The sequence below is a fragment of the Musca domestica genome, unplaced genomic scaffold (genome assembly GCF_030504385.1).
Source record: "Musca domestica strain aabys unplaced genomic scaffold, Musca_domestica.polishedcontigs.V.1.1 2, whole genome shotgun sequence".
NCBI classification, from domain to species: domain Eukaryota; kingdom Metazoa; phylum Arthropoda; class Insecta; order Diptera; family Muscidae; genus Musca; species Musca domestica.
The window spans coordinates 5,978,247-6,002,135 of NW_026712249.1; the positions used below are offsets into that span (position 1 = coordinate 5,978,247).

Genomic DNA, 23,889 nt, shown 5'->3' on the forward strand with positions numbered 1-23,889 from the left:
CTACTTGTGGTAAGGGGTCAACATTTCGAATAACCAACACCCTCATAAAACCCTCAGAAAAAGATAGATCGGTCCACTTACCCCCAAAGGGTTCAAATTCATCCTAAATTCATTCCAAAACGAAATATTGTCTGATATCGGTCTACCCCTTCTGGTACCTCCTTCCAATCACACTTTTCAATATTTATATCTCTCAGATATTGCAAAAATGTCAGTGATTCTTTTCAAACTGGGTTTCTCTTAACCAGAGTTCTGATGTGAATATGAAATTTATCGGCCCACTCCTACTTCAGATCCAAATCAGAAGTAAATGAAGTGAAATACTTCTGCCCACCTCATGCACATTTCAAATTTTTCAATTTTTAAAAAAGAATTTTGACATATCGCATATGAAGTGAAGGAAGTAGTTCAATGTTTTCAAAACCTGGCACGTTGTAATATTTATATCAGACTTAGGTCAGATACGAAAAAAAGTGGACCAATACACTTCCTCGGAACCGACCCCAATTAAAAGTTCAACAGTTTAAATAATCATAACACAAGTCAAAATATTCTTTAATAAACGGACAGAGGTTGATGGTATATATCTGTCGGCAAAAACGACCGTAACTTTTCAATTGGTTTGAATATTTTTGAGAATTGTTTTAAAGAATTATTTTTACCCAGGATTTCGAAAAGCTATGTGTATTAGCGAGGATATTTTAATTTTTTGTTTTGTAATTTTATTTTTCCCTTTTTACTCAAAAGGACAAAAGAGACGTTTTTTAATAATTATGAGGCCGTGTTTAGATATTTTAATTCTAAGAGATTCCATTTTTTGCAGTCAAGTTTATAAGATCTAAGAATTTTCAATTCTATAAAAAATGAGTAAAAAGAATGACATTGAGATAGTGGCACACATTTGTTTATTTTCCAAATAAAATGTATACGGCCATTTAAAACTACCGCTTTTTTCGTTCAGTAGATAGCCCATTAAAATGCTCACGAAAATTTGGAATTTTGGAAATTTTCCAAAAAAATAAAGGCAGATGTTAGACAAACTGCCACCTGAAGCATCGAACAAACAAACAAAAAAGTATTCATTACAGGTTCAGGCACACATGATTAGGTTTTTCACAACAACAATAAGTACAAAAGAAAACTCTATCATCGAAACAGGTAGGAAAATTGAAATAAAGGTGGTTCCTCTGGCCAGAGGAGGAAACGACGCTATACATGCGGTGTGTACGCTTAAATAGTTTATAATTTAGGATTAGTTATGTATCCCAGAATCCGGGGAATGAACGAACAACAACATGGTCGATCTCATACTCATATTTCACAAGAAGAAAATGCAACAACAAAAACAAATACCGAAACATAATGGTAAAAGGTGCAGCATCAGCATCATCAACAGAAACAACAACAACATTGGAGGCATGGCATCTCAATACAACATAGTTTTGTTGTAGCTGTTGTGTGTCATTACTCTGTGAAAGAATCTCAAAAATGAAATGCTACAACTCAAGAAGAAGCAGAATTGGAAAAAAACTATAGAAAGAAAATAATAATGACAGCAACAACAACAGCAACAACAACGACTTATTCAATACTAATTGATGGCTTAACTGGAAATACAAGGCGAGTAGAAGAAATGGACGGCAACGTAATATTTAATGACAATACACAGATATATACATGTGTATGTGTGCGTTAGTGGACATACAAATGTATGGTAACACCTTATAGTCTGTTTGACCATCTAGCCAGCCAGGTAATGCCATAAGCATTTCCGCTTTTCGTTCCAACCGGTAACTATATATTTCTGATGTGTGTGCGAGAGCTGGAGATCTCTTGTCTCGTTGATGATTGTTTCAACATTCTGAGATAATAGAAAAAAACCAGATTACCCGATTGATACAAATCAAAATGTCATTAAGATGGGTACAGCGAGAGATGGGAAAAAATATTAGAAGCAAAAATCGGAATATTTTTGGAACAAATAATTCTCAAAAAAATATAACTTTTTTATTTAAAAAAAAAAACTGTTCACAGAAAACAAACGCAAGTAGTTTGAGCTTTGAAAATGTTCTCTTAAAGAGTATCAGTCGGTATGGCCGACAGATGTATAGCCTTGAGCATTATTTGAGTATATTTTGTTTTGCGTTATTATTATTCAGAATGATGGCCTTATATATCATATCTGACCTAAATCTGATATTAATATGCTCCAGATTTGGACTATATCAACTACTTCCTTCGCTTCATATGAGATATGTGTATATTTTTTGGAAAATGTTGAACTTCTTTCACAAGGTTAAACAGTAAAAGTGGCCGATACATCCCATTTCTTCTAATTCTAACACAAATATTGTGCAACAATTAAGCAAAGGAAGGAAATCGAACAATGATTTTCAATTTTATGCAAATAATTGTTAATCAAAAATTTAAGATTTGTGGGGAGTTGACCCTATATTTACATTAGACCCATGACTGATAAAAATGTTGAGATACACCAAGTTTGAAGAAAATCGCAGACTTGTTTCGCATGTTATAAGGATCATTGAATGTGTGAAGTTGGAAGAAAATCGGATGCCTATAAACCATTTTATGAGCGTTTTTGTTATTTAAAAATTTGATACTCTGTGGGAGGGGTACCAGAAGGAGTCGACATATATCTGCCATTCTCAGATCAGATCAGATCTTGTGGTAATAGAAATTTTGGGATGTGTCAAGTTTGAAGGGAATCGCCTGCTATTTTCGCGTTTTATGAGCTACATGGTTATTTAAAATTCCGCCGCGTTGTGGGGGTGTTATTTGAAGCAGTGAACAGATATAATCCATCTTCAGACCAGATCTTGTGCTAGTAAAAATATTTGGGGGGAGCTAACAGAAGGGGTGGTCTGATATATTCTATCTTCACACCTGAGCTTGTATTGATATAAATATTGGGATGTGCCGAATTTGAAAGGGGGGAGATAGAGGTGTGGGTCAATATATGCCACATTCACGCCAGATCTTGTATCGATAGAAATATTGCAAGGTGTGAAATTTGAAGAGAATCAGATTCTCATTCCGCTTTTTTACAAGAGTTCAAAGATGTTGACACTTTGTGGGAAGGTACCGAAGGAATGGGCCGATATTGCCCGTCTTCACACCAGATCTTGTGATGGTAGAAATATTGGGATGTAGAAAATTAAGAGAGAGTTAGATGCCTATTTTGCTTTTTATGATCATTTTTGTTATTCAACATTTTGACCCCTTTGTGGGGGAGCTACCAGAAGGAGTGGTCCGATATATTTCATCTTCAAACCAGATATTGACCTGATAAAAGTTTTGGGATGTGCTTGGTTTGAAAGGAAACGGATGCTCATTTCGCGTTTTCGAGCTTGAGCTTCATGGTTATTCAAAATTTTGACCCTTTGTGGGGGAGGTATCTGAAGGAGTGGACAGATATAACCCATCTTCGCGCCAGTTCTTTTGTTAGTAGAAAGATGGAGATCTGCAAAGTTTGAAGACAATCGGACTCTTATTTCATGTTTTATAAGAGTTAAAATTATTCAAAATCTTGACAATTTATGGGGGAGCTACTGGGTGGACTGGATCGATATTGTCCATTTTGGCACCTGACGTAGGAAATATTTTGTTATTAAGATATTAAGTACGTGAAGGTGTGGATCGATATTTACCATCTCCGAACTTATCTTACCAAATCGGCAAGTCGGACACGCCTAGATCGATTCCATATGTCCTGAAATGGATTTTGTCCAAAGAGTCCCATGCTATAAATCTGTTATTTAAGCAATTTGTATAATTTAAACGCTCACAAAGTTTTGGAAAAATGACTTTAAAATAAATCTGCTTTGAAAAATTTAAATTTTTTTATTTGAATAGAATTTAATTTTTTAATTTTAAAATTATTTTTTGGAAAAACCGACATCTGGAAGTAAATCACAATTTTTTTGGAGTCGTGAAAAAAATATTTTTCAAAGCCATGATTAGTTCCAAATATGCATTTCGCCTTGAGCACTGACAAATGTTTTATTAAAAATCTAAAACTTTAAAAAATATTTACGAAAAAAGTGTACCCATTGGATATTTGTCCACAATTTCACGGCCTGCAGCACAGTGCAGTAGAACAGGTTATGGAAAAAAAAAATTAACACCACTGCCGGTGCTAAGTTTCCATACTTTAAAATCTATAAATAAATGGCTGTTGAAATGTCGCATAATTTCTTGGTTTTCACTTAACGCCCACATGTTTTCCCCCTTCCCGCCATAACATAACTCGATTGGGTTTTGAAATAAAATCTCTTTTTATTTCTATTCACCTGTTTAATTTCCATGCCCATGTGTGTTTGTGTGTCTACGAATATATTCATGCCAACCATCTTGATTGATTGAAATGTCTTCTTGACAATAGAGACGAGACAAGACAAAAGCTTACTAATTTCTAAATTATAGTGTAAATTAAATTATAACCTTCTTATATCTGTGATGACTCGTAGTATGGCTCTAACCTTTTTGATTTGGTCTCCATTCATAAAATTAAAAACCGCACTTAACACACTTCGGTTAAGTGCTTCATTAATTTCGGCGTGTTTTTTCTTTACGATTTATTTTTTTTTTTTTTGGCGGAAAGTATTCAAATAAATTTGGCCATTTTGTTGTTGACGACGCTTAACTTCTGTGATAAAAACAATAAAAATTTGTTAGAGAAGAAAAAGAAAAGAGTGCCGCCACTTCTTCGGTTTTTCAAATGACGCTTTTGTTTGCTGCCATTAAATACTCATAGAAGTCACTGGTCACTTCTTTCAATTTGACATCGACGAAAGCCGCCAGGGAAAAAATATGATGTCTTACCAAAAAGATGACAGTAATTACTTGAAGTAGTTGTAGCTGCGGATGGCTGCCTGGATGGATGTATAAGCTAAATTGAGATTTTTGCTACCAAATTGAAACAAAACGAGAGACAGACGGGCTGATGATTGATGGCATAATAGTAACGCACCACACACGCAATCACACACATGCGTTTTTTAAGGGGTCAGCACGTAGAGATATTAGGTTTCACTATTCAATAATTCTTGGAAAAATGTAGGCATGGTCCAAAAAAAAAAAAAAGAAAATCCAAGATTATTGGTGTGGCGGTCCTTGAAAAGTGAATTTAAATAATCAAAAAAAATTTTTTTTGGGAAATTGACGAATTTGAAAAAATTCCATTTTTTTATATCCTCCACCATTCTCTGGAGGGTATATAAGCCTTGTCATTTCGTTTGTGACTCTACGAAATATTCACGATAGACCCTACAAAGTATATATACAGGGTGAGATGAAAAAATTGGAACTAACTTCAGATTGCTGTCATTTCTTAACCACTCGTCCGACAGCTGTTAAAATTGTTCCAGTGACAGCTCATTATATTGTTTACAAGCGTACAAAAGCATTTTGTTGAGAATTTTCCAGAAAAAAAGTTATTCGTGATTGAATTCAAGCGTGATGGTGTGATTTTTGTTTTTTTTTTGGCTGGAAAACCGCAAAGGGTATCATTAGAGCACTCCAGCATTTAAATGTGTCTCGTACCATCGCTCGTTACCTCGATACTGGTAGCGTAGCCCGGCGTCAAGCAGAAATGGTTCGAAAAGTAAAGAAGCGACTTGGTCGAAACCCGCTTCGCAGTGGCCGAAAAATGGCTGAACATATCGCAATATTCCATTCGACAAATATTGAAAAATAAGCTCGGGGTAAAGCCATTGAAATTCCAAAAAGTGCAAGAACTTACACCGCAACGGAAAGAAAATGGACTCAAAAGAGCTAAAGAGTTGCTTCGCTTGGCCGGAAGTGGTGAACTGCCGAATTTGGTTTTCTGCGATGAGAAAACATTCGTTGTCAAAGAGGTCAGTTGATAATGTGCACCTTCGGTTGGTCACCAGAACTCAAGCGCTGGCCATGGTGATGGTGTGGGCTGCCATAACAGTCGATGATCTCCGCCCGTATTAATCGACCGTGGCATCAGAATAAATGCCGAAAATTATCTCGAAAATATTCTGGAAGGTGTATTAAAGCCTTGGGCACCCAAAGATTTTGGCCGCAGACCTTGGACATTCCAACAGGACTCAGCACCATCGCACTCAGCACGCGCCACCCAAGAACGGTTACAAAATGGGGTTCCTCGCTTTATTTTCACCGCACAATGGCCACCAAAATCTCCGGATACCAATCCATTGGACTATATCCCGCTTCGCCGGGAATGAGCCAATATACCGCAGTGCAACATTCGGGCAGCGTGTGATGGTTTCATTGGCCGTTTGAAGGCCATAATTCGTGCCAAAAGTGACCAATTCGAACAAATCTAAACTTATTCTAAAATTTGATTCTATTTCCGACACATTTTGCTAAAATTTAAAAAAATAAAATAAAAATTAAGGCGTTTGACTCTGTTGCAGTTTTTTTTATCTCACCCTATAGCGGCTCATTTTCCAGATTTAGAGCACTGGTGGTCCTTGAAAATATTTAAAAAAAAAAAATCCTTGAGGAAGTAATGTTAAAAACTCCACAATTATAGGAACTAAATATCAAATCTCTATTAGGCTAAAAAAAAAAATCTTCAAAAATTCACAATTCAGTCAGTCAAGGGGCTTATAACATTTTTAACAATTTTCGATTACATCCCTAATGAAGGATTATGGTCCTGGAGAAAATTTTCTTGTAAAATTCACAGACAAAATGGCGAAAAAATCACGAATTTGGATCCATTGAGGTTCTTGAAAAAGGTTGCTTTTGATTTACAATCAACGTTTATTGATCTAACATCCCTTTGGAAACTATAGATCTCAGTGGTCGATATTTCCCTGGTAATCCAATTTCTGAAAATTGTTTACCAACCGAATAGCAGCCATGCTATTGTATAACAACAAAAAAAAAAAACAGACATTTAAAATCGCCACTCATTCATTCAAAAAGTCAGAATACCCATTAACATAAATAATAGCTGCAGAAAAAAATTGAAAAAATAGCTTATCTATGCCATTATTTTATTTATTTTGTCTCTTTTGTTTTTTTGACAAAGATCAGATAACATTTTAAGAGACGTAATAACAAAACCATTAATGCATGAGTTTCAAATCCGATCCAAGCGGCTAAACATAGGAGTTGTTTTTGGATTATTTTTGACTTCAATTTCTGTTTTCGGTTATCGCAACAAATGTATCATAATCAGATTGCAACAACAGCAACATGATGTGAAGTAGGAGGGGGAGGAGTTGGAAGGTTGGAAGTTTGTGGGGACACTGAAAGAAAAGTAGAAAACATGTCCGTGGCATGTAGCAAAAACAAAAAACAGCAAAAACTGGGCAAGATTACATATCAAAAATTAAATACAAAATGGGAAGAAAACAAGCGAAACAAAAAATTTCAAAAATCAGCAAAAATCAAAGGAAAAAAAAAATAAACAATGTGGCTCTTACTGTTGGTCTCACAGAAAGAGAGAGAGAGGCTAGCGGGGAGAGACACATATATGTAGGGTTTTATTGTGTGCCTGGAGAATTTCAATTAGCTCTTCTTCTTAAACAACAACAGCAACAATGGAAAAGTTAAACAAGTTTGCAACAAAAACACTCATATGAAGGCAGGTCGAACAGAAAAGAAAAGATACCCATACATACCCAATATTCCCTCTTTCCTGCATATACATAGAATAGAGAACAAAGTCTCAAAAAATGATCAATTTAGGAGAGAGAATGATGAGCACGGGAGGGGATTTTTCCATGTAGTGGTGACACTGTTACCCCGGTATAACACAGAAAAACCTTTTTGAATGCGGTCATACCTCTTCAATGCTGTTCATTTTTGTGAGTTATTTTGTTGTTGTTGTAAATTTATGATCCTCCAACATAAACAGAAGAAGATGTAGAAAGGAAATGGAAGTAAAATGTGGACATAAGGCGTTTTTTATTATTATTTTGAAGATAAGTTCTTTGGGCTAGGTGAATCATCGACTTGAACTATAATTGGGATATTTTGATGTGGAGGTTCATTTTATGGGGCACGAGGGCTACGATAAAATTTGTCTTGGATTATAATTTTTTTAAGAACGAAAAATGTTTTTGAAGCCTTGATTGAGGGATTTTTTAAGCTTGGAATGTCAGGGATTAGTTCATAGAAATTTCGAACTTCTGGTTTTTTGGTGGATATTTTTTGTAAATGAAGATGTTGGTTCCTTCCGGAAATCAAATATTTTGTTATGGAAATAATTAAAAAAAAAAAATAACATTTTTATGATTTAAAATTTTTATAATCGACTAACATAACCGAATAATTGATGGTAACCTTTATTATCGATATACAGGCTGAGATAAAAAACTGCAACAAAGTCAAACGCCATAATTTTTACTTTTTTTTAATTTTATTGAATGAAAGCAAAAAATTTCGGAAATAGCAAATTTTAGAATAAGTCTAGATTTGTTCGAATTGGTCACCTTTACGCACGAATTATGGCCTAACGGCCAATGCAACCGTCACACGCTGCCCGAATGTTGCTCTGCGGTACCTTGTTTGTGGCGCTTGTTTGAGGTGATCGACATTTTGGTATTTTCTAGTGCCAACCTTGCTTTGCAAAATACTCCAGACACAATAGTCCAACGGATTGATATCCGAAGATTTTGGTGGCCATTGTGGGCTGGAAATGAAGCGAGGAACCTCATTTTGTAACCATTCTTGGATGGGTGGGTGCTGAGTCTTGTTGGAATGTCAAAGGTCTGCGGCCAAAATGTTTGCATGGCCAAGGCTTTAATACACCCTCCAGAATATTTTCGCAATAATATTCGGCGTTTATACTGATTAATACGAGCGGAGAGCGACCATCGGTTGTTATGGCGGCCCACAGTATCACCATGGCCGCGCTTGAGTTCTTGTGGCCAAACCGAAGGTGACCTCTTTGGCAAGTTAACGCGATCATTTTGTTTGTTTAAAAAATCCAAATTCTGCAGTTCACCACTTTCGGCCAAGCGAAGCAACTCTTTAGCTCTTTTGAGTCTAGTTTCTTTCTGTTGCTGTTGTTATGCTTCTCAAAAATTAAAAACCGGTGCAGAAAGTTCAGTAGAACCTGTTATGAAAAACTAAAAACCCGGACAAATTTTGGTTATAACATTTTGGTTTGTTGTTTTTCGATCATTTTACTACTATTTTGAATTAGAAAACTGAACACCCGCAAAATATTCTCAAATATTGGATCGATCTACATAACCGAATATTTCATTGTATCCTCTAATATCGATATATTCGAATCATTGTTTTATAATGACCAAAACACGATTTTCAAACATTATATTTTATTTATTGTGTTTTCAAATATGGTTCTCGAAAATATAAAACCGGTTCATAAAGTCCAAAAAAACCGGTTATGAAAAAGTAGATACCCGCATAACTTTTGGGTATTATATTATTTTGATGTTTTTTTTTTTCCTCTATAATTTTACTACTATTTTGTATTAGAAACCCCGAATACTCGAATAAAAATTCTCAAATCGACTTACATAACCGAATATTTCATTATATCCTCTATCATCGATAAATTCGAATCATTGTTTTATCATGACCAAGTCATGATTTTCAAACATTACATTTTATTTATTGTTTTTTTTTTTCAAATACGGTTATCGAAAATATAAAACCGGTTCATAAAGTAAAAAAAACCGGCTATGAAAAAGTAGATATCCGAATAAATATTAGGTAATATATTATTTTGATGTTTTTTTGCTCTATAATTTTACTACTATTTTGTATTAGAAACCCGAATACTCGAATAAAAATTCTCAAATCGACTTACATAACCGAATATTTCATTATATCCGCTATCGTCGATATATCCGAATCATTGTTTTATCATGACCAAATCATGATTTTCAAATATTATATTTTATTTTTTTCAAATATGTTTCCCAAAAATATAAAACCGGTTCAGAATGTTCAAAAAACCGGTTATAAAAAAGTAGATACCCGGATAAATTTTGGGTAATTGTTTTATGTTTTTTCATGTTTTACTAATTTGAATTAGAAGACCGAATACTCGAATAAAAATTCTCGGATATGGTGTGGTTATGCTCATCATAACCGAATATTTCATTGTATCCTCTAATATCGATATATTCGAATCATTGTTTTGTCATGAGCTAAACATGATTTTCAAATATTATATTTTTTTTTAAATGAGGTTTTCGAAAATTTAAAACCGGTTTAAAAATGTAAAAATTTTGATTATGAAAATTAAGAAACCGGTTAATTTTGGGTGTAATATTTTTTTTTTTGGTTTTGTTTATTTTTTCTCCTATAATTTTTCTATTATTTTCAATAGAAGACCTGAATACCCGAATAAAAACTCGAAAATCTTGTCCGCCAGAATACTTTTCATGATTTCAGAACTCTTTGCTTTATTGTGAAGATCCCACACAAGTTTGTTTACCACAACCTCAAAATATAAGTATCGATATCTGTAACTTGCATAATGGGATTTAGTTTCAAAACATGTATGTCTGTGGGGCTGTGAGAAAATGTCACTCTTTCAAGTTGTCATCATACATCACTTCCCATAGAATTGTTTCCTAAGATTTGTTGGACTTTTTTGCGGTTTTCATAACCCATCAGTCTTATTTATTTATTTGCTTAAACGATTTTCAGTGTGGTTTTTATTTTTTTCTCAAAGTGGACTAAAATATTGTTGTTAATTAATATTAGAATGTCAAAAAAAGTAGGGGAGAGGGCGAGGAGGTCTGGTCTTGTATGGGCTTGATTTCAGTCCATTCACTAATATCTTTTTTTTTGAATAGAAGTTGGAAAAGTTTCTAAACAAAGCTCTTTACAAATTGGCCATGCCTGGCGCTTAGTTGTTTGTTAGTATTTGTCTACGCTTCGGAGTTACGGGTTAATTCGAGATTAAAATCTTTGTTTTTTATGGTCATCTATGCAACTCGATTTACAAGTTTGAGTCGGCTGATGTTTTTTTTTCTTTAGTTTTTTCTTCTATTAACTCAGATCGATCTATTTCAAGCCACACCGTTTTCCAATGCAAGTGTCCATATATACGTGTATGTTTGTGTGTGTGTTGGTGATCTCCATGCATATGTATGGCATCTTAGATGGATATGACGAAAAGAAATGAAAGATGAAGTGAAAATGAATAGCGGCATTCTGTAGATCTCAGGCAGAAACAAATGACTAGATTAACTCAAACATGTTGCAGTTGCAGTTAGTTGGCAGGGACGTAGTCTAAACTTCCCAAAAAAGGGAGGGGGCAACTGTAAAATCTTAAAATGTCTTTTGGAAATTGGAAAATGTTCTCCTCAATGCCCCCCTTATCAACCACGTCTCTACACCTTTTGTCACTTCTCTTGGCCATCGCCTTAAGTAGCTACAGTTAGCTTGTCTTCTTGTTGTGTGATAAGAAATCGAAAGAAAAAAAAACAGGTATAAATCTTTTGAGCTGGAATTTTTCTTTAAGCCAACTGTTGTATAAGCCAGCTTAACCGAAAAGAGAGACAGAGAGGGGAGGGGGAGATTAAGTGCTTTACCTTTGCTTGGTGTAATATTGATCTTTTATTTTTTGTTAACAGATGTGTGGCCGATGCGTTTTTGTACATCTGTGTGTGTCTGTGTGTGCATATACAATATCGATCAGAGTTTATGGTCTTTTTTTCGAGCGGATCTTTTCATAGCTTCTTTTCATGTTTTTTTTCTCGATCGTCGTATTCCACTACATGTTATCATCAACGATGTTGCTGTTGTTTTTTTGTTGTTGTCATCTAAAGAAGGAATGGCATGCAACACATTAACAAGACACCACAGCCAGGCATACAAATGCAACACAAACACACATACATACATACATATACATATATGTGCATCAAAAAAATCGAAACCTGTCTCTGGAGATGGGCCCACGTTTTACTTTAAAGCATCCCATCGATGCAGTGACGGCCAGAGGAATCTTGTGGTCACCACCACCACCATCTCCATTTTAGCCAAGTCAAGTCAATCGATCGCTTGGCGGCGGCGACTTGATGCTGCTGATGATTTGCTACTGGATCTCCTCAAAGAAACAATTTTGTGTTGGCTTGAAAAAGAGAATTTCTTGGTCATGTTGTTGTTTTCGTTGTTGCAATAATGTTTTAGTGCATTTTGTTGTTTTTATTTTCTTTTTTGTTGTTATATGATGGCACGCATGCTTTCTTTGCTGGCGTAAAAATAAAACCAAAATGCGTACAACGTAGGCAGTGTTTTTTTGCAGTTGTTGTTGTTGTTTTCGTTTTGTTGCTGTTGTTGTTTTACTAGTTCCGAGGAAATCATACCAAAACGTTTTATAATTAGCGTTGCTGATGTTTATTTTTTCTCAGGAGTTATAGACCAAAAATGAAAATAAATAAATACTTTGGTAGCTTGACGAATTGCCGCTAAAGGCTAGCGACAACAACAACAGTCACAGTGGCAGTTAGTCTGTTGTTGTTATAACGCGAGTTAGTGTTCCATAGTAGAAATGCTGTTTACACTCGAAAAATACCTATGAGACAAGTGATTGGAATAATTCCTAAGAAATCCAAGGCAATAGACCTTGAAAAAAAAAACCTTTTAAAATTCGGTTTTGAAAATCCTCGATATTTTTTTCTAATTATTTAAAAAAATATATATTTTAATAATACACAATTGTAATTCTATTGGTGCTTTTAAAATTCTTAAAAAAATATATTTTTATAGGCCTCGAAGACCTTAAAAAATTCCTTCAGAATCCATAATTGCTGAACTGAATACTTGAAAATATTAAAGACTTCGGAAAAAAATCCACGATTTTTGGTCTATATAATATTGGAATATTGTTAACAATCCTTGATTTGGGGTTTGAAAGGCCTTCCAAAATTCCTATTAAAAAAAAACTCTTTGTAAAATTCTTTAAAAATCTCACAATTGAATGCCTTAAAAGTCTTTAAAAAAAAAAAAAAAAAAATCTTAAAAAATATCAATAACAGCTCTTGGAAAGGTTTCTTTAAAAACCCACTATTATAGTTGTGAAATTCATTATCGGAAATTTTTAAGAGATCCACGATTTAAGTCTTTGTAGTTCTAGATGAAATCTTACAAAATTGAAAGAAAAAAGAAAAAAAAAAAATAACAATACTTGATTTTAGGTCTGTAAGACCTTCCAAACTTATTATTTTATCTTTGCATTAGAAAAACGATATAAAAAAGTCTTCAGAATTTTACGATCGAGGCTCATAAAGGTTTTGAAAAAAAAATATTAACAAATCCACGGAATTGAAGGAAAGAAACAACGATTTTATATATATTGTAGGTTCTTAAGTTAAAACAACAAAAAAAAAATCCAAGAATGCTGTGTTAAAAAAAAACGTTGGAGACATTTATTAAAAAAATAACGATTTTAGACCTAAAAAAATCTTCAAAAATGTGTGGATATAAGGTAAGTTCTCAAAATTGAAAAAAAAATCCTCGATCCTCGAGGTCTGAAAGGCCTTAAAAATTACCCACAAATCTACAATTTTGTTTCTAAAAGCTCTTGCAAAAACTTTTTTCAAACTCAACAATTTTGTGTTCGAAAGAATTTGCAAAAAAATTAAAAAAAATGTAGATGTAAAATTCAATAAAAATCCGCAATGGTATTCATTTGAAAAAGGAAAAAGCCCACGTTTGTTGATCTGTGAGGGACTTTATAAAAATTCTTTACAAATATTCGTTTATAAATCTGAAAGTCATTGAAAAAAAATCTTGAAAAAATCCAATTTTTTTGATCTGAAAATCATCAATTCCTTAATAAAAATTCACATTCATTGATCTGAAAATTATTGGAAAAAAAGTCATGTCTGAGATCTGAGTGGTCTTGAATAAAATTCTTAAAAAATCCACGTTTGTTGATATTAGAGAACTTTAAAAAATTCTTAAAAAATCCACGTTTGTTGATATTAGAGAACTTTAAAAAATTCTTAAAAATCCACGTTTGTAGATCTGAGGGACCTTGGAAAAAATTCTTAAAAAAATCCACGTTTGTTGATATTAGAGAACTTTAAAAAAATTCTTAAAAAATCCACGTTTGTTGATATTAGAGAACTTTAAAAAATTCTTAAAAATCCACGTTTGTAGATCTGAGGGACCTTGGAAAAAAATTCTTAAAATAATCCACGTTTGTTGATTTGGGAGACCTTCAAAACAACTCTTAAAAAAATCCACGTTTGTTGATCTGAGAGATCTTTGAAAAAATCTTGAAAAATCTACGCTTGTTGTTCTGAGAACCTCGGAAAAAATGCTTAAGAAAATCCACGTTTGTAGATCTGAGAGTCCTTTGAACAAATTCTAAAAAATCCAGGTTAGTTGATCCTTTAAACAATTCTTAAAAAACCCACGCTTGTAGATCTGTGGGACCTTGGAAAAATATTCTTAAAAAGTCCACGTTTTTATACCTGAGAGGCCTTTGAAAAAAATCTTAAAAAGGCCACCACTGTTACTCTTAGAGACCTTTTGAAAAAAAATCATGAATTGAATTTTTTGATTTTTTTTAATTCTACGTTTATTTATCTGAGAAACCTTGGAAATAATTCTTTAGACAATCCACATTTGTTAATCTGACAGACCTTTGAAAAAATTTATGTTTTTTTTTTTCAAAAAAAAAAAAAACAAATTTGTATGTGTTGTGGTGTATTTTACATTTAACGCCATCTATATTTGAATTTGATGATGATGAAGTTAATTGCAGTTCTTTTATTACCATTATATGACTCAATTTTGGTATGCTCTCAAATATCCCATTACAAACATGCTGAAAGCAAAAAAGATAATTTTTTAATTTCAATATAGATCGGCTTATCGACGGTCGATGGACTTTTAAAAAAATCTGGAATTTTTTTTAAAAATCTTCAACAAACTTTCCGGTTAGCAACTTACCTATAACGACCCTACGACTCACGTACTGGCCTCTAATTTGCCATTTCATTTTTCATTCATTTTTGAGTGTAACTACCATACCGCCAAGCTTTACAGCAGCAGTATTTTCTACATCACTTTCTGTTGTTAGGCCGGCGGCCACTTAATGGACCAATATTGTCCAACATGCCAATGGGTTTCCTTTGCTGATCATGTTTCCTCTGGCTTTTATCTTTGGACATAGGTTGGCTGGTTGGCTTTTCATTATGGAAAATGTTGTCGACAAATATATGTGGTGAATGCCAATTATTGTCGACCGTATACAGGGATGGTTGGATGGTTCGATGGCTGGTTGGTTGGTAGCTGACGACATGGCCAACATGTAGACCAGCTAGCTAGCTAACTAACCAACCAATCGATATCACCTTGATGTCTGAGAAAATTATTTACCCACGCAACAAATTTACACTCTGCTCCGGTGATCATGGCACATCATGGAAAATGTCGACAAAAAGAAAGTTCAATAAGAATCTAGAAGTTATTTTTCAGTATTTGAAAGTTGAATTTTATGCTCTTCTTCGCAGTAGTTCTTAAGTTTATGGATGTGTGTGTGTTTGTACAATGTTTTAAATTGTCAGTTTTAAAAATGATTTACTAATGACTATATTTCATTTTCCTTCTTTTTTACAGTTGTAATTCAAAATATGTCGGTGACTTTTGTGAATATCAAAATCCTTGTCTGACGGGACCGGGACGCTGTCAAAATGGCGGCACCTGCCAGGTCTCATATCGCAACGAAAGTCTGGGCATTACTTGTATCTGCCCATTGGGTTTTGCCGAGTCGCTGTGTGAAATAAAACTGCCCAATGCCTGTGATTCATCACCCTGCCAGTATGGCGGGACGTGTAATCTCAAGACCCTGGATGATTACACGTGTGCTTGTGTCAATGGTTTTACAGGTAAGGAAGAAATAAATTTAAATTATGTTACTGTTGAGAAAAAATCCTTAAAAAATTGTTATGAATACTGGCTTCTAATCATTTACCTCTTGTCGAAATTTTTCTCTTTGCAAAAATACTTCGAATGGACAAATATTCAAAGTATGGACTTTGTTACAAAAAAAAGAACGCCGTTAAAGAGCAATATAAAAAAATAAATATAGATGGCATTAACTACAATTGATGGTCTAAATATTAAAAGTGAGGGATTATTAGAACTTTTCTAGGTTTCGTCAACATTGCCACTTCGATTTTAATATCAGTTTGTGTGGCGTAATTCCCCTACAACTGTTGCTGCCTAAAAGTATGCACTGCGTGAAAAAAGCCGTTAGATAACAATATAGCAATTTGAATATAGATGGCGCTAACTGAAATAAGTGGTCTGAATATTAAAACAGACGGATTTAGAGTATTTCGATGTGTTTTAATCGCATTTCCAATGCGACTTTGCTAAACGCTTGTCTGAAAAGTCTCCCTGACCTATTATTTTTTCATATAATCTATTTATAATCTTTTGCCTCTGGTTTATCCCAAAAATGCTCCCCGGTCTGCAGTCCCTCTAATATGACTCAATAACCTCTACATCGCTTATAGACTCCATGATCTTAAGTTTGTACAAAAAGACTCCTCATCTTGCTATATTTTGGCAGTTAGAAAAAAATCTGAATATAAATAATTTAACGTTTAAAAGCCCTTAGTATCATCTATATTACATTTTCCACATCTTGTTAATTGTCTTTTTTTATTTCTACCAAGGAATAAGTACCTAAAACGTTCAGTACACCATATAATTAGTTTCCCCGAACACTTTAAAATTTGTTATACGTTTTGTTTAACGCCATCTGTATTCGAAAATGATATTGTTGTTAATAACCCTTCTATTGCTACCATGGACAAATCCCTTCAAATTTTCAAAAAAAAGAAACATTTTTCACAAAATACTTTGTCATTATTTTGGTGTTACATTTAACGCCATCTATATTTGAATTTGGTAATGTTGCTAACTGCCTTCCTGTTGCTGCAATGGGGTGTGTATCTTAAATCTATCAATATACCGAAAAATCAAACTGTCTCGCCAAATGCTTTAACATTTCCCAGGAGTTTAACAGTTTCACAAAATAGTTTGAAATTTGTTGAGTTCTATTTTGTGTTTTTTTACATTTAACGCCATCTATATTTGAGATTGATAATGTTTTAAATTACCATTCTGTTGCTATCATTATTGGGCCCATTTCCTCTATGCCTCCGAGCCTCGTATGTCAAACATATTAAAGACAATAAATGGAAATTTAACAAATATAGCTGACATTAAATCCAAATATAGATGGCCTTAGATTATAATATAGATGGCGTTAAATGTAACACCTAATAAAATTATCATGAAATATGGATAGGTCATCATTTCCTGTGCATGATTTGAGGAATTAATCCGAGTTCCACCATGTTACAGCCAAAAAGGGTATACAAACCAACCAATTTTAAAATTCAAATATAGATGTCGTTACATGTAACACAAATTTTAAATGAAAACAAATTCCAAAATATTTTGCGAAACAATTTCCTTTTTTAGAGTTTTGAAAGGTTTTAGGCACATATGTCATGGTAGCAATATCCTTTCCATTAACAGCATTAGCAAATTCAAATGTAGATGGCGTTGAGTGTGGCCAACAACAAAATATCTGACGAATTCCTAATTTTCGAAAATTTAGATACTTTAACATATTGAGAGGTTATAATAGGAAGGAAAAATTTGTCCGATCATTTTCAGGTCCGCTTTTTAGTTAGCTTTTAAATTATCAATTCAAATATAGATTGCTTTAAATGTAACACAATTATCGACCGTGAAAATTTTCAAAGTATTTAAAGAAACAGTTCGATTTTTTGGTTAGATTGAAAGGTTGGTTTTGGTATTGTGCAATACAATTTTGAAAAGTTTGCCTAAAAATTTCCAGGTCCGCTTCTTAGTTAGCTTCTCAATCACAATTCAAATATAGATGGCATTAAATATAACACAAAACATACCTCGTAAAAATGTTTAAGAATTTGAAGAAATAGTTAGATTTGTTGGCATATCGAAGGGTTAGTTTCGGTATTTTGCAATACAATATTGAAAATTTTTCAGGACCACTCCCTTGTCGGCTTCTCAATCATCAATTCAAATATAGATGGCATTAAATGCTAGACCAAACATAACTCGTGAAGAATTTCCAAGTATTTGAAGATTTTTAGATTTTTTTTGGTTAGATTTAAAGGTCGGTTTTGGTATTTTGCAATTACATTTTTAAAATTTTGTCTAGCAATTTTTCAGGTCCACTTCTCAGTTTGCTTCTCAATTATCAATTCAAATATAGATGGCATTTAAAATCGTGAAAATTTTCAAAATATTTGGAAAATTGGTTTTGGTGTTTTGCAATACGAGTTCGAAAAATTTGTCTAACAATTTTTCAGGTCCACTTCTTAGTTAGCTTCTCAATCAACAATTCAAATATAGATGGCATTACATGTAAGACACACAAAAAACGTAACTCATAACAAATTTCAAAGTATTTGAAGATTTTTTTGGTTAGATTGAAAGATCTGTTTTGGTATTTGCAATAAAATTTTGAAATTATTTCCTTGAATCTGATATAAACCCAGGAGATTTCGATTGTTAATGCAACATTTTCGCATTGTGTCAAACTTGGAACGAGTTAAAATTTGTATGAAACCTTGGACAAGTTTTTTTTGGTGGATTTCATTGGCCCCCCTCGTGGTGCGACCATTCACAGTGCATCGTGCATCGAAGGGTGTTCCTACTTGGGTCAGATTATTCCAGTACTTTAGCCAGCTTTTACAAGCTTTGACAATAGTCATTTTTTCTGTTTTCTCCCCCCAGAAAATGACCCCCCCAACATGTATATGTTTATAAATCTTTTACTTATTTCCATTATCTCTTTTTTCCTCTCTTCCACACAGGCAAACATTGCGATACAAAGAATATCTGTGCAACATCCCCGTGCCACAATGGCGGTACGTGTACATCCATTCCGGGTGTGAGGAACTACAAGTGCATTTGCCCTGCGGGATTTAGTGGGCAAACGTGCAGCGATGATGTCGAAGAATGCAACAATAATCCCTGTAAGCATGGCGGAACCTGTGTCAATACTCATGGATCATATCAGTAAGTACACACATATATAAAGATACACACACATACATGCATTTATACATATGTAGTACAATTATTGTGGCCTTAAATATAAACCATTGTATGCCGGCCAATTTTCGCCCTTTGGCCAAAATTCAAAATAGCTTCGTGGCATTCAAAACCTCATAATTTTTCTGAAGATCAAACGAAGATGGGTAGTCAGGGGTAATTAATGGCTATTTAAAAACCATTTATCTTGTATTGACTTGTGTGTTTAATAACATTTGCATATGAATGGCCTTTCAAATGAATTTCAGTGCCGAAACCAGAGCTTGAGGTGGGAGGAGGGAGTATGGGGTGAGGGATCGGAAAAAAAACAAAGAGGAATATATTTTGTTATATTTTATTGAAATTGAAAAGTCGAAATGTTTAACAAATTGACAACAAAATCCAAGACTAATTTATGGCGGCACACACCGGGCTTGGTGGAGATTTCTTCTTTGTCCAAAAGTTTTTTTTTTTGGCAAAAAAAAACAAATAATCAACTGACAGCCTAATTTATTTTATTTATTTAAATTTGATTGTGAACAGCTAATTAGAATAAATAAAACATTTAATATAAATCAAAATCAACAACTGCCAGATGGACGGACGGATGGACAGCCGGACGATTTGTTTAGACATTTGTTTTTATTGATTCATCATCGCCAAACTAACCAAAAAAAAAACAACAACAATGGCCCTTGGAACCTCTGCCTTTGACCATTGTTGATTTAGTTATTCAAACACGATCAGACATGCCGAGTTTCGTTATTGTTTCTAAACTGTGCGCCTCAAAATTTCTCACATTGATTTGAAACCTCGGTTTCCGGTCATGACATTTTACTTGGCTCTGGGTGTTATAAAACACATGTCGTCCGTCGTAGAATGTGAATTTACAGCCAACTAAACAACCGTCCAACCACCTTTGCCGAACGTTATCAGTGAATAAAGAGAGCAAACGAATAGAGCAAAATTTGCATTTTTAATTTTCAAATATTGAAATTTATACGAAATGATAAAAAGAAACCTAGAAATAACGTACAACGACACATAAATTTCAAGTGAATATTTATCCTTCTTCTGTAGAGCGTCTTCTTCATAAGCTATTGTTTGTTGGCTTGGCTTGACTTGCTTGTTTTGCGGTCAAACTTTAAGTTCATACAGAACAAGCAAACGAACCAAGCCAGGCAAGCAAATAACCATATCTCTGTCATGTGTGGGGTGGTGCTCCCTCGGCTTGACATAAAAGAAAAATAACAACAACAGCAATAATTGTCTCTGTGTGTTTTCTTAGTCCATCAATGACTGAGCTCTGTCTGTGTCCGTCTGCAACACATCTCCCAGTCGTCGAAGTCGTAAAAATGTTGAATTTATTCTACAGTAGCTGATTTTTCAAAATGACAAAATTAATGGCAACAATTGACAGTTTTATAACTGTATTCGGGACAACATTTTTTTTGAATAGAAATTTATTTGAATGTAATAAAAATAACCACAATAACAACAAATATATACAAAAAAACATCAGTTTATGACATTAGTTGAGGGAGGAGTGCCTCAATAACTATAAACCAGGTAAAAGAGTATCAGTCGGTTTTGCCGACAAATGTATATCCCCAGCATTAAGATATTATTATTCAAACTGTTGACCCTTTATGGGAGAGGTTCCGAAGCAGTTGGCCAATATTGACCAATTCGTATCTGACCTAAGACTGATACAAAATACTACGAAGTGCCATATTTGGACTATATCTACTACTCCCTATAATTTATATGAGATATTTGCAAATTTTTGGATAATATAAAAATATGCGTGAGGTCCCGAAGTACTCCATTTTCATACTTCATCTATCTACAGATAAAAATATTGATATGTGCAAAATTTGAAGGACATCGAACATTTATATCCAATTTTATGTGAAATCATAAAATTGGATAAATTCCATATTCATATCAGATTTCTGGTTAGGTGCAACATGACAGAAATATGAAACATGTCATATGAAATATGACAGATATAAGCATTGGAAATTGTGACCCTTTATGGGTGAGGTACCAGAAGGGGTTGGCAGATATGTACCAACTTCAAAACAGATCTTGCGTTAGCAAAAATATTTGAATTTGTGAAATTTGAAGAGAATTGGATGCTTATTTCGCATTTTATGAGCATTTTGTTTCTTTTTTAATCTTGAACCCTTTGTGGGGGAGATATCAGAAGAATTGGTTCGATCTCCAGCATCTTTATAACAGATCTTGTGTTGATGGAAATATTGAGTTGTACCAAGTCTGAATGGAATCAGATCAGTTATTTCGTGTTTTATGAGCCTCATGGTTACTCAAAATTTTGACCCTTTGTGGGGCGGAACCAGAATTAGTGTACCAATATACCCCACATTCACACCATACCTTGGGCTAATAAAAATATTGTGATGTGTGTAATTTGAAAAGAACCGGATGCTTATTTGGGATTTTATGTTCGTTTTGGTTATTCGAAATGGTAACCCTATATGTGGGAGGTACCAAAAGGTATGGTCGAATCTCAACCTTCTTCATAACAGATCTTGTGTTGATGAAAATATTGAGACGTGCCAAGTCTGAATCGGAATTGGATGTTAATTTCGCGTTTTATGAGTTTCATGAATATTCAAAATGTTGACGATCACCACAACCTTGTGGTGGAGGTACCAGAAGGAGTGGTCCGATATATTCCATCTTCACACCAGACCTTGGTTTAATAAAAATATTGTGATGTGTGTAATTTCAAGACAATTGGACTCTTACATCACATTTTATAAGATTTATAATTATTCACAATTTTGACCTTTGTGATGGAGGTACTTTATGGAGTGGAACGATATTGTCCATTTTTGCACCTGACCTAGCACTGATGCAAATATTTGGATTTGCAAAGTTGTAGCAAAATTGGGTTATCCTTTTTGGGTGCAGTAAATTATTTTCTTTGAAAATTTGGACATTTTGTGGGGGAGGTACCAGAAGGAGTGGATCGATATTGCCCATCTCCGAACTCAATCTAAGTTTTATAATAATATTACGATGTACCAAGTTTGGATCCAATCCGATCGAGAGTTATCGTGCGCATCAGCCAGACAGACGGACGGACGTCGCTAGATCGACTCCAAATGTCCTGAAATGGATTTGATCCAAACAGACCTAGGGTCTAAAACTGTTATTTTGATTAGGCACTTTTGACCGTTTCAAATGATATATACCCTCTCTAGCCATATGGCTAAGGGTATAATAATTGCCGATAAAATCTAGGCCATGACTACTTAACAAATAAAGCCATATTATTCCGTATCGAACGCCATCTTTACTGAAACTTCTCTAAATGGAAAAAAAAAACAACGGAATGTTGCTTATATATAATTTGCATTAAACACTATTCATAGCACCATTTCAAAATTGTTCGTTGGCTAAGTTTTTCCCTCAGTAGAAGGATAACGCCCAAAAATCCTTGATTAACTGATACATGCAACGCCACCTATACTTCGGTTAATTTCTTTACTTATCCATAGGGAACATTTATACTTCTAGACGTTGAAATAATAATGACGTTTTTTGAATTTGATTTCTGCAAACGAACTAGGACTCAAATTCAGATTCAATTCTATTCATTTTCGGAACATTAATTCAAAATTTCAAAATTTTAGGCAAAAAATAAAAAATTTTCTAGGCCAAACGACTTACTTTTCCCTTTTACAAGTTTATGTGTAATTACAAGGGTCCGATAAAGTCTCAAAACTATTTTTGATGTTGGTTAAACTGACGCATTGATGGTTGCGAGTTCAAATTCAGCATTGGTAAAAATAAATTTGTATGTTGTGTTCAAATTGACATACCAATTATCTGGGGTTTAGAGTAATTACTGAGCACACTAAACCCAGTATTCAAATTTAATCGAATAATGTGGGAAAATACCATGTTTTTCATTATTCAAATTACATCTGTGTACCAGAAAAATAAAAAAAATATTGAACTGGCAATTAATATATTAATTATTTTAAATAAATTTTGTTTGGGTCACATACCCCCCAAAATTACCTGATTTCCCAAAGAAAAAGCCCCTCCAGACACCATTATTAATAACATAAATTAGCCATAATTAAATCCAAAAAATAATAATAAATTTGCTTTCAAAACCAGGCAACAATTTAGACTTTATGTAACTTATAAGCACAAAAGTACAAAAACGACGGTAAAGTTTTTTTTTACTTTTAAAATATTACGTTACCTCGTAAAAAATCGAAAAAACAAAACTTTACCCATCAATTAATAATTTTTCTCGAAACAAATGAAAATAGACTCGGTGTCATTAAACCAATATGATGAGACCTTACTAATATTGGCCATATATATATTAAATTTACAAAACCAAAAAAAAAAAAAATCTCATACATTTTGGTTAAAACTGCTTCTTTAAAGTAACACACGTTAGGCATCTGCGAAGAGACGAGGAACGATCAGCTTCCAAGTATTTGTTTTGCTTTGGTTGTATTTTTTTTGTTTTCCATCTTCCTCTCTTCATGTAACATCAATCATTAAATATCGATATATCATTAGTTGGCTCTTAAATATCCAAACTCCCCCCGCTCTCCAACCCATGTATGTCTTTTTGCTGTTGGTATTCCTCTGAAAATTTAAATGGCTTTTTTATTACGTGCGATTTTTTTGGAATTTAAAAAAAAAATATTGAAAAAAAATTAAAGTGTAGCCAATCACATTAAGTGTTAAGAGCTTGTAGTTGTTGTTGAGGAGGGTATATGACTACAGTCCATAATAGCCTCAATAGTAATTTAATATTGTATT

At 33.7% G+C, this 23,889-nt stretch overlaps 1 protein-coding gene across 1 annotated transcript in view; it reads left to right on the forward strand.

Annotated features, from left to right (window-relative positions):
• Positions 1 to 23,889, forward strand: part of LOC101894982 (neurogenic locus Notch protein) — a 102,335-nt gene that overhangs the window by 29,907 nt on the left and 48,539 nt on the right. The window contains exons 3-4 of the mRNA XM_059121726.1: positions 15,586 to 15,854; positions 18,849 to 19,053. Of these exons, the coding sequence (XP_058977709.1) occupies positions 15,586 to 15,854; positions 18,849 to 19,053 (474 nt within the window). The remainder of the gene's footprint in view (positions 1 to 15,585; positions 15,855 to 18,848; positions 19,054 to 23,889) is intronic.